Source organism: Gracilinanus agilis, chromosome 5, assembly GCF_016433145.1.
Source record: "Gracilinanus agilis isolate LMUSP501 chromosome 5, AgileGrace, whole genome shotgun sequence".
Taxonomy (NCBI): Eukaryota; Metazoa; Chordata; class Mammalia; order Didelphimorphia; family Didelphidae; genus Gracilinanus; species Gracilinanus agilis.
This window is the reverse complement of record NC_058134.1, coordinates 116,264,995-116,277,731: the sequence shown is the minus strand read 5'-3', so window position 1 is coordinate 116,277,731 and position 12,737 is coordinate 116,264,995. Positions and strand designations below refer to the sequence as shown.

Here is a 12,737-nt window from a genome sequence, read left to right as displayed (position 1 = left end):
TTTATTTCCTAAGTAATCAAGAAATTAGAAAAACTATTTTCTAAAATATTTATAGCAGCTGTCTTTATTGTGGCAAAGAACTAGAAACTGAGAAGGGTGTTCATCTATTGGGGAATGGCATATGATTGGGATAGAATACTGCTGTGCCATAAAAAAAAAAAAAGACAAACAGGTTAATTTTTTTAAAACATGAAAAGCTCTACATGAAGTTATGAAGAGTAAAACAAGCAGAATTAAAGGACATTATATATAACAACAGAAATATTATTTGAAAAATAATTTGTGTATGTCCACTGCCAGAGAAAGAACTAAAATATAATAAGCAAGACATAGTTTTGTATATACATATATCTTTTTGTCAAATGATATCTTCTCTAATTGAGGGAGGGGAGAAATTGGGTTACCTGATTTTTAAAATAATAATATTAAAAAATAAGTAAATTTAAATTTAAAAATTACTTAAACAAATAAGATTTAAAATAATATTTTTCTTTTCTTAGTTTTTCTTTATATCATAAATAAATGGTTAGTTTTATAACTCTTCTTAGAAGTTTTAAAAGTCAGTGCCAAAAATAAAATAAATATTTACTTATTGGTTGGTTAAAAGAAAATTCCTAGTATATTGAATGGTATAGTCAAAAAAGCACTAGACTTAGACTCCTTAGAAGACCTGGGTCTGAGTCTTGGCTCAGGTATTTACCAGTTGTGACTTGGGAAGTCACTTAATTCTCATAACTTCAGTTTATTCATCTGTAAAATTAGGATAATTCCTATAGTAACTACCTTACAAGGTTATTTCAAAAATCAAAAGATAAGGGTATAGGAAGGACAAAGTGATCCTATATTGCTACATAAACATGTCACTTATCATCATTATTCTCTATTAGCTGGAAAAAGAATTCTGTTGAGAAAGACATAGTGTTTCACTTTAAAAGTCAATTGGATATTTTCAAAGAGAAAAAAATAATAAAAATTCTATTTTCACTTTCAGTAATAGAATATTGAATTTTCTTTCTGCTTCTGTGTTCTCTTAGGTTGAGAGCAGGGGAAACATTCAGCAAAGGCCTAAGGAAACAAACTCCCAAGCAAAAGGTAATTGATTCTATTCAATACAATGAAAATATTTTAAATTGCCTTCTATGTGCAAGGAAATGTGCTAGGCAAGAGAGATTTAAAGATGAAGAATTAGAGTTCCTGCCCTTGAGGTGCTTATTCTCAATGGATGAAATTTAAAGAAAATTTAGTAGGCAACAAAATAGAATGGGGTTAGGACATAGGAGAGACCTCACCAAAGTGCTAAGATAAATACAAGAAAGGAAGAGAAATAACTTTTGGGAGAGGGGGTGAGAAAAGCCATTCTGGAAGAAATGGTACCTAAGATAGGCTTTGAAGGTAAAGAAAGATTCCAACTAGTGGAGATATGAAAGGAATATATTTGAAACATGAGGAGCAAAAGGAAGATGGCTGGGCACAATTTAACTGGAATATAGAATTGTGAAAGGGAGTAATTGTGAAATAAGGCAATAAAGGCAAGTTGGAGGTGGATTATGGAGGGTCTTAAATAGGCTAAGAACATTATATTCCATAGGCAAAAGGGGAGAGTCTCTGAACAGAACAGTAGCATAGCCAGATATATGCACCATCCATTAGTTCAGTAAGTTGTACTGAACTAGTCGTTGCTTCATAGACATACTTGAGATTTAGCTATTCAGTTCTTTGTATGAATATATTGCATTGTCTAATACTGCCTAATGTTATTTTAGAAGTCTATAAAGTATACACATTTGAGAAGCCCAAACCATGATATATTACCATTTGTTGGTTGTGTTTGCTAAACTGGACCAATCAAATATTTCCATTAATATTTGAAAATTTTTGTCAAAAAGAGTAAATGGAATTGGAAGAGTTTTATGGCTAAATAAAGATCTTATGTTTAACCTGTTACATATATCCAGTGCCCTCAACTGGATACCCTCATTGAGGGATAATAAATTAAGAGTAAGCTCAGCTAATACAATTTGGAGAGCTCTAGGTTATATCTAATGACATATCCATCATCATTTACTCTCCTAATCCTGGCACCCTCTGAAATTAATCTAAAGCACATAAATGGCACCATCCTAGAATGAAACAGATGTGAACACTTCTATTCATCATAATGATGACACAAGGGAAGGAAGCTTGATATCAAACATGATGGACCCTGGAGCCTCAATCAGCATCCCCTCTGAATTCATTGTGCTACTCTAAGCACCTTCTTTCTCGTTACTATTAATAGGCTTGATTCACATTTTTTTTCCTTATTTAAATGCCATAATAGAAATACCAGTGTATTTGGTGACCACTCAGTTTATTCCTTTCCCCAACCAACCTCAGGGAGTGGCATAGGGTGACTGACATTCCATGTACAACCATTGTACTCATTGCACATACTTCCATATCTATTATCACTACTATGCTAACATCACGACAGAGACTCTCCTCAGAGGATGACCACATTTTCACAATGCTTTGGGATAAGAGAGTTTTCACTTACTGGGGAGAAGGTCTTGAACATCCTATCCCAGAAAGCCATTCATTCATGGACATCCAACATGGACACATCTCTGATCAAGAGGTCTTGAAAAGAGCAATAGAAAAGGACAAGGAAGAAAAGAAGACAGAAAATATTATTAAGGCTAGAGGCTCCTCTGGTGCATACTTCATTCCACCACAATCTGCACATACTGAGGCTTTTCTCCTCTCCTGTGCCAGAGAAATGCTAGTCTCTGATAGCCCAGATCCAAGATTTAACCCCTTCAGTGCCAGGAGGCGGAGATATTCAAAGATCAGGAATTGGAAGCTCAGAGCATAAATTTGAGTTGATCTGAATCTAAAATAGATTATTAGAACCTGAATGTGACATGGAGTATTTGCATAATAGGGATATTTCTGGAATTTTTTATTTTAAATTTTGCATTTTTAAAACAGCTATTTTTAAGTGTTAATTCATACAGAAGTTATTTCTGCTTAGCAATGCTAGAATTTGTTGATGTGGAAGAGTTTCTTTATATTTTTTCCACTGTAATTCAACATCAGGAAACCTTTTTTCTAACTAAAACTTTTTGATCACATCAATTATTTTGCTATTGTTATTCTAAATTATGTATAAAATGGCATTGAGATATTAGTGTTATTAACATTGTTGAATTGATGTGGCACTTATTATTGGATATTATAGAGCTGCCATGGTTTTATAATGTAGCTAGAGAGGCAGAATTGTATTTTGTTACAGCTGAAGACTAGTTTGGCAGCCAAGAGGAACATCATTTTAGAATAAAATAAAAATTACTGAGGGTAATGATGGAAGATTATGAGCAACATCTTCTCACAAAACAACAAGAAATGATGGAGAGAAAAACAATTTTACAAAAAGTCTGATAAGAATCCTAATCAAGCCAAATTGTTCTAAAAATATTTAAATATAAACTTGGGGGGGAAAAGATAGCAAATATCAGAAATGAAGAAAACCTATAAGCATTTTTACAATGGACATTTTTTTCTTCATCATTAGAGCCACCACACCTAAACATACTTTTAGCATATCACAGTCTTATCTGAAGAAGTAAAATTAGCACCAGAAAGTAAACAAAGACAAGAAGTCCAACTGGAACATATAAAAATATAAGGAATATGGGCAGCTGGGTAGCTCAGTGGTTTGAGAGCCAGGCCTAGAGACGGGAGGTCCAAGGTTCAAATCCAGCCTCAGACACTTCCCAGCTGTGTGACCCTGGGCAAGTCACCCCATTGCCTACCCTTACCACTCTTCCACCTATAAGTCAATACACAGAAGTTATGGGTTTAAAATAAAAAAATATATAAATAAGGAATAGGTCTGTGTTCCAGATGGCACAATTTTGATGGTATTGAGTATTCTTAAGTCAATTAAAAGAAGATAAGATACTAAAGATTTAACAAAAATATTGGAATTCATTACCAAAAAATGTGCCTGATAAAATACTAATAACTATCATATCCCTACTTTCTCATTGCTCCAATTTTTTTTAAATTAAAATAATGTCCATATTCAATTTCTCCAAATTCAATTGCTCCAATTTTTAAAATTAAAATAATGTCCATATTCATTAAGAGAGTGCTCAATGAAGAAAAATGAAAGGAACAGTAAGACACTGATAAATTACAGCTATGATGGCCCACATTTTTATAATAATATAATTAACTAAAAATGTGGAATATATCAAATCTCATTGTGTCAGTCATTGGTTGATGATTTTTAAAAAGTGTTTGATTACTGAAGCAAGCTGCCTCTTTAAAACTCTCTTCCAACATGTTATCTCCTATGCATGTAGCAAAATAATACAATATTCCTCAAGAGAACTAAAAACAGAGATAATATTGTTTGATAACCATCCTATAATTAATAGCAAATGAGTCATGAAACAAGGAACTATGCTTACCTAAGTTACTTGATACATGTAGAGGATGCCCAGTGCAAAGTCCAAATAAAAGGGAGATTCTTTACAGGTGTCATGCCCCTCCAGATGTTTTGGATGACACTGTGTCTACCACAAGTCTCAGAACATGGCAAGACCTCCTAAACAAAATCCATAATCATTCAAAAGTGTTCAGCAAAACTAAATGGATGAAAAATGCTTATTTTACTGGTTGGAATGGCAAAGCAGAAACTTGATTCATCAATACTTATATCCTCACAGACAATACAAATGAACAATGAGTTGAGCTTAGATTTAAAAAAGGAGAAGGAAAGCAGACTAGACTTCTTTGGGAAATTATGCAGTGTTTTTGATGACCCCAAGCCTTTCTCTGAAGCCCCATTTTTTTATAACTATATAACTTCTGATGATGCTATCCACCAAGAATTTCAAAGGCACTTACTACTTTGATCAGCTTATGGAAAAGGGTATAAAGTAAGAATATAGGGTGATATATAGTATCAGAAGATCTCATAGCCCAGAATGCTTGGTTTACAGGCCAGAAGACAAAAATCTTGCCTCTAAAGGCATTCTATCTCTATGACCCAAGGAAGATCATTTAATGTCTATGGGCCTCAGAAAACTCCTGAACATTTATCTTCTAAGTCATAGAGCAACTGGATCTCCATATTAAAAGAATCTCCCACATCAGGAGCCCCTGAGTTGATAGAACACATATCTTTGTTATATCTTTACTTTTCTCATATGAAAAATATGAATGCTGATGAGAACTATATGGAAAATGTTGGTGTGTCTGAATTTTATCATTGTATTTGGGGGAGGGGGGAAATGGAAGAGATATTCTAAAGCTATCAATTGGCAGGTGTTGGTTCTGTGAAGCCTTTGCCAAGAATATGGGTTTTATGGTATCTCAACAAAATCAGTATTGAAGTTGAAAAGAGAAAAATGTTCCTCCCTTGGCCATGTGCAAAGAATTCTTGAGAACTGAAGGCTTTTCAAGGATTTGGTGGATAAATTGCTGTTGTTCAATTTTAGGCATGTCTAACTCTTTGTGACTGTACCTTGGATTTACTTGGCAATGATATTGGAGTGGTTTGTCATTTCCTTCTCCAGTTCATTTTGCCAGATAAGGAACTAAGGCAAGCAAGGTTAAATGATTTGTCCAGGGTCACACAGCAAGTAAGTTTCTGAGGCCAGATTTTAACTTTCTGACTCCAGGTCCAACACTCTGTCCAATATGCCACCTAACTGCCATTAGTGGATACTATCAGAAGTTTAAAATATATACTACCATCACTGCTAAACCTCTTAATGACCTCACTCTTGAATATATGGTTGGAAAATGCTCATAGTAGAAGGCAGAAAAGGGTATCCCTGAATCTTCTGTCACTATTTGGAGATCATTAGGATGAGAAATATGTATAGGTCTTCAACATCTTGGTAAATCTCCTTATGTACGGCTTTATGCAGATTTATTCAAGCCCTTTGTGGTATATACTTATGCCAGTTTAGATGGCTTGGGAGCAGTTTTATAACAGGAGAGCTATAGACATCAGAAGCCTTTTTCATTTGTCAATAAATGGTGTGAGACTCATTATCTTAGTTCGTGTTCTTGACTTTGAAATGTGCTGTTAGTGATGCAACTATATCGAGAACTCAATTCCAAGTACAGACAGACAGTACACTGACATATTTTCACTATGTGCTAAATTGGATACTTGCTGCTGTGGATGACTGGAGACATTAACCATCTATGAATTCAATTATTGAATCAGCAAGGGAAGACTAATATTGATTTAGATACTCTGTCCTATAGGTTCCATGTGTCTGAAATTATGGAGATGCCTATAAAGAGTACAAGTAGAGTAACAGGGCATTAGCACATAAGAGTGCAACTGAATGTTTGAGGCTTTATTAGAAATTATGCCAGCAGTGGACTTGGTTTTTTTTCCCCATTGGACCAATCATTATTCTTTCAATCATCTTTGCATAACTGGCAGTGAGAGCATCTGTGAAAAGGAACCGCCCTAGATGCAAGGGTATGACCCTTAAAGACTCAAACTTCAGTGCCCAGAGGGTCTAGAAGAAAAGAATGGCAGAAATTAGAGCTGTGCAGTAGAGTACAGTAAATGTAAATGTCTGAAAACAAGATGTCCAGAAAGCATTTGATACTATCAAGAGCCTTCCACTTTATGGTCATGAAAGCACTGCTGAAAGGTGATTCTGAGTGCTTAGAGACAACCCATGAGCTGATACAAAATATATTTTATTGATCCAGCATAGCAGCAGATTTCCAGCCTAAGTATATTTGTGGTATTCAAAGGAAATTGTTACCAACTCATTTATTATCCAAAGAGTATAAAGTATAAATACAAGAAAGACTTTAGTCTTTCTTATAAGTGTAGGATCTTTATCTCTGGAGAATATAGGAAAAATCTCAGCAACATCTAAGTAATAATCATTTCATCAGGTCTATCCATTCAAGAATCAGAAACTTTCAAAGTTGCCAAGATGGAAGAAGTGCAAGTATTGTGGGGGAAAGTGTTTCTCTGAGTAAGATGTCTATGCTATGCCTCATTTTCCTCACTTCTGTACATTAAGAGCAAGCTAGCTAACATTAATAACTTTGTGGGAAATCAAGAATTCTAGAAGTATAACTTGCTATCTTCAGGAAGACCTCCTGCCTCAGTGTTTAAATTGTACACTACTGAATATACATTAATTGTAATTCAATTCAATCAACATGGATATTACTAGCTCATGCAATATAATACTACTAAGAATAATGCCATGGACTTTTCCCTCTTTATAATTATTTGAGAGCCATTTTTATCTATTGATTTGTTCTTTTGAATCTTTGAAGTTGGAGAAGAGTTGGAAACTTACAACGAGTGTATCTCTCAGCTGAGTACTTGGAGGAGGCTTATTGGCAATGGCTTCAGCCCAGAAAACTTTAGAGGAAGTATGCTGCTTTAATTTTCTGTTAGAAACTACAACTAGAGGACAAAGACCTTCTAAGGAATCTTAATGTTCTAGAGGAAACACAAAATGCAGTGGAGAGTTGCCACAGATAAAATGGTTGAAAGATTGGGCAATCTACCACTCTACAAAATAGCCCCAGAGAATTCTGCAAAGGTCATTGCGTCATCGCCATCTTTTGTCTACAGTGAACTTCGTGTGACTTCCTGATGAAGAAGAGGGCAAGAACCATGGGAAGTTTGCTAAATGGGTTTTAAGAAGGGCTTGCTGACCAGCTTCAGGTGAATGATTAAAGCTACATGGTAGTGTATTAAGAGAAGACTCAGATGTAGAAGAAATTGCAATTCTAAAGGAAAGCCAAATGAGACTGGTCCAACACGAAAGAGGAGAAAGAGTGGTGAAAGAGAGCTAAATTCAAAGATTGTCTCTTTATGTCTAATACTCCAGGAGTAGAGACCCCCAAGAGAGCAAAGACCAGCCATAGAGACTGCCTCAGTTGAAGCTAGAGAATCATAGCAAGCCTGAGCTATCTAGATCCTTAGGTTTGGGCTCAGGGACAGTGGACCTAAGAAGCCTGGAACATCCACTTGGCCTGAATTAGATAACAAGGATGAAGAGCTGACAACTAGTCATCATAGAAGTACTCAGACTATCTAGTTAGTGATCAGATTGATTGATGATGTTTCAAGAGCAAACATCAAGTGATGTCCCTTGATATGGAGTATGTGTTTTATGTGTAACTCTATCACATGATACTTTGTATGTGGCCTGCATATTTCTTTTGGTACATATTTGCTGTATTATGCACCTTTATGTCACTGCTATATAATATGTAATTATCTGTATATAATATATAAAATATATAAATACTCATATGTATATAATTATCTGTATATAATATTATTACATATAACCTAGGTGATAGATTAATGTATACAACTTAAATGTGTTGCTATGCTCTATATTGCATGGGAGCATCCGTACTTGGTCTATGGTACCAATCATCTGTAATATGTGCCTCATGCTTGTAGAATGCAATTCTAATATAGAAATGCTATATAATGTACTTACATTCATGCTATATCTTTGAGATAATTACATGTGACTTGAGTGGTTCAGTGAAAAGTCTACTAGATTTAGGGTAGGTCAATCCAAATTTGAATCCCAATTCTACCATTTACCAACTGTATGACCTTGGATAAATCACTTCACTCAATTGACAAGCATTTATTAAACACTTTCTATGTACCAGGCCCTGGAAAAGCAAAGACAAAAATGACACCGTTTCATGCTTTCAGGTAGTTTATATTTTACCAGAGGAACAACACTTACACAAAAACATTCATATGAAATATATACAAATTTGGTCATTAGAGGGTAAAGGGAGGCACTAGAAGCTACGAGAATGGGGGAAAGCCCTATTATGGAAAAGGCAGTGCTTAAGCTGTGCCTTGAATAAATTTGGGAGTTTTAGGATGCAGAGGTGATGAGGGAGCACATTCTAGTCATGAGAGAGGGGACAGCCTATGAGAAGGCTCTGACAGGAGGTGGACAGCCATGTGTGGGAGAAGCAAATAGGCCACTTTAGCTAAACTATAGATTATGTGGAAGGCTATAATATGTAATTAGTCTAAAAAAGCATACTATGAACAGCTTTAATGCCAAATGGGAAGTTTATATTTCAACCTAGAGGCAATAGAAAGCCTTACTTCTTGAGCAGGGAAGTAACATGGTCAAACCTGTGCTTTAGGAATAGAAATCTAGCAGCTGTGTGGAGAATGGGTTGGAGAAGGAAGAGGGCTGGATGCAAAAATGTGAATTAGGAGGCTACTGTAGTAATTCAAGTGAGAGATGATAAGGCCTAACCTTAGGTGGTAACTGTATGAATAGAGAGAAAAATTTCCATTTTCTCATCTATAAAATCAAGAGGAGGTCCCTCTAGCCTTAAATACAAGAACCTTTGACGTTTGTTATATGCTAGTTTTTGAATGTTTATTATTTGAGTTACAAATGCCCTAGTGTGTCCTCTGTCATTTGCAGGTAAAATAAATTTTACTGGGGGTAGAAAGAAAAAGGGTACCAAGCCTCTCAGAGGACTGCCACATTTCCACAAAACTTTGGGACAACAAAGACTCTTTCAGTGGGGACAGGGGCCTCAACATCATATCCCAGGAAACCAATCATTCATGATCACACAGCATGAGTCAGGAAATTTTACAAAGAAAGATGAACAGGAAAAAGAAAGGAAAAGAAGGAATGAGATGGGAAATCTATGGATCCAGGAGTTGCCCACAATCACTCCACTATCAATTAAGGCTTATTCCCCACCCCACTTCGATACCCACCTGGACTCTGGTTATCTGATGAAAGCTGGCCTTATAAAACTTCAACCTGTCCCTTCTGCTAAAGTTCATTCTGGGAAATACCTGAGAGATCTAAAGCTTCCTGAAGCAAGGAAGCAGGTTCCAAATAGTTTCAGAAACATCAGAAAAATAGATAGGGAAGAAATGATGATCAAGAGTTGAGCTTAATGTTCTAGGCACCAAGTTGCTCTGCTCAGGAGACACAACCAAATATTTTACAATCTCTTCACTTCTCAAATTGTTCACTAACAATTGAGCCTTGAGTCACTAACCTGCAGTGCCTTGTAGAGATCAGTTCTGTTCTCCCTGGCAGATATGTTTGAGAAAGTGGTTTACTTTGGAAAAAAATGTGCTTTGAGAGTGTTTACTGTTCAATACATTGTCATGATTATCTTCTTTTTTAAGTAAATTCTCCTTTTTTACTACTAATATGTGATGTCATGTAATTAATTCAACTGCCTGGTCTGGGGAGAGAAGATGCAGAGAATAAAAAATGGAGGGGGGGGATCAGAACATAAATATGATTAGATATGAACCTGAATTATAGGTTATGAGAGCCTGAAAGCACAATTGCTTCACTGACAAAATAAATATTAATATCCTTATATTCAATACGTTTAATCCACTTCTGATCCTTTTCAAAGATTGTTTCCTTTACTAGGAAATCTTTTTTTTAAATCACTTTTCATAAAAAAATATTTTTCAAAATCTATCTACTTCATATATTGTATTTTAATATAGGTAATATCTATATCCTGACACCCTGCCTGGGCAAATAGAGGTCCAAGTCAATGCACAACCCTTGAGGTTTCAAACCTGTGGTGAAGTCCAGAATCCCATCCCAGGGCAGTCTGTGCTGAAGTGGGCTGATTTGTGTGGGCCCAGAGAGAAGCCAGGATTCCCAGTCTGGGCCTGTGGTGAGGATATAGATCCCAGTTTGGGGTAGTTGACTGATCCAAGAGAGAGGTCTGTATCATTTTGTCAGGGGCTCAGGGCAGAGCTCCAGGACACTATAATCAACTGTGTGCCTGATTGGATCAAGTACACAGTGAAACCAAAAACTTGTGCCTAAGCCTGGGGCTAGAATTTGAGTAGCCTGACCTGACCAAGTTCAGAGTGAGATCAAAAACTTTTGCCCAAGCCTGATGCAAGTTTTTAAGCTATCAGCATTTCAAGGATTAATTGAATTAGCAGTAGGAGGAGGCCCTCAGAGCTCCCAGCCCTCAGGCTATCATACCATTTCTGAAGAACTAAAACTGGTAGAAACTCAGAAAGTAAGCTAAGGGTAGAATCAAGGAAGGACTGAAATTTAAGAGGGTACCCTATCCTCCCAGGAAATGGAGTCTACCTATAAAAAGGTTGGGAAAATGAGCAAACAACAAAAAAAGCACCCCAACTCTAAAGACTTTTTATGGAAACAAAGAGCAAGCTACAAACACAGATGGGGACAGTGAAAGCAAAGCAAACACACACAAAGTCCAAAAGAAATATATGGATTGAACACAGATTCTGGAAGAGTTCAAAAAAGATTTCAAAAACCAATAAGAGAGGCAGAGGAAAAGTGGGGAAGAGAAATGGAATAAATGAAAAAGGAAACTCAAAAGCTGATGGAGAAAAATCAGGCCTTAAAATTTAGAACTGAGCAGTTTAGAAATGAATATTTTCACAAGAAATTAAGAAACAAAACAAAATCAAAAGAATGAAAAAAGAAAAAACTGACCTAGAAAATAGAGGAGAGGCAATTTAAGAATTATTGGACTACCTGAAAGTCATGATAAAGAAAAAAGGTTGGATATCATAACACAGGAAATTATCAAAGAAAACCAGCCAGATATCCTCAAAAATGAAAATAAAATTGAAATTGAAAGAATTCACAGATCAACTCCAGAAAGAAATCTTCAAATGACAACTTCCAGGAATATAATAAATTCAAGAGCCCCCAAACCAAGGAAAAAATACTGTAAGAAGCTAGAAAGAAATAATTCAAATACCATGGTGCTACAATTAGGATCAACAGGACCTAGCAGCTTCTACATTAAAGGATCAGAAGGCACAGAATATGATCTTCAGAAAGGCGAAAAATCCAGGTTTACCACCTAGAGTCACCTATCCAGCAAAACAGTATATTCTTTCAGGGGAAAAAAATGGACATTTAATAAGATAGAAGATTTCCAAGCATTCCTGAGGAATAAGCCAGGCATAAACAAAAAAATGTGAAGTCCAAACATGAGACCCAAGAGAAGCCTAAAAAGGTAAATAAGAAAGAGAAAATTAAGATCAAATTGTATGTATCTCTACATGGAAAGAGGATATCTGTAATTCTCAAAAATTACTCTTAGTAGTAGAGGAGATAGAAGGAATATACTTAGAAAGAGGGTGGGGTGAAATAAGCTAATTATGATGATATGATGTATATGATGATATGATGTATATGATGATATATAATGATATGATGTGTATATAAATGCAATTGAACAGAAATATGTGTGATATGATATGTATGTATGTGATATGATGTGTAAAAATATCAAGGGTGAAAAAGAGGATTGCAATGAGAGAAAAGGAAAGGGAGAGACAAAATGGAATAAATTATATAACATAAAAAGGCATGAAAAAGCATTATGGAGAGGAGAGAATAAGGGTGGTGACAGGCAATGCTTAAACTTTACTCTCATTGTAACTGGCTCAGAGAGCAAAAAACGAATACACTCAGTGGGGTATAGAATTATATCTTACCCTACAGAGAAGTAGAAGGGGAATAAGACAAGGGTAGGGGGAAGTAATTGGAGGAAGGGGGAAGTGGAGAAATGATAAAAAGCAAAACACTGGTGAGGAGTAATGGAGTGAAAGGAAATAGAGCAGGATCAAAAGGGAAAATAAGATGAAGTACAATACACAGTTAGTAATTATAACTCTGAATGTGAATGGGATGAACTCACCC

The 12,737-nt window shown here is 35.6% G+C and overlaps 1 protein-coding gene across 1 annotated transcript in view; it reads left to right on the top strand.

Moving 5' to 3' along the window:
• The window catches only part of AGBL3 (AGBL carboxypeptidase 3), a 132,718-nt gene that overhangs the window by 66,482 nt on the left and 53,499 nt on the right, over positions 1-12,737 (top strand). Inside the window, exon 15 of the mRNA XM_044677822.1 lies at positions 1,035-1,092. Coding sequence (XP_044533757.1) covers positions 1,035-1,092 — 58 coding nt within the window. The remainder of the gene's footprint in view (positions 1-1,034; positions 1,093-12,737) is intronic.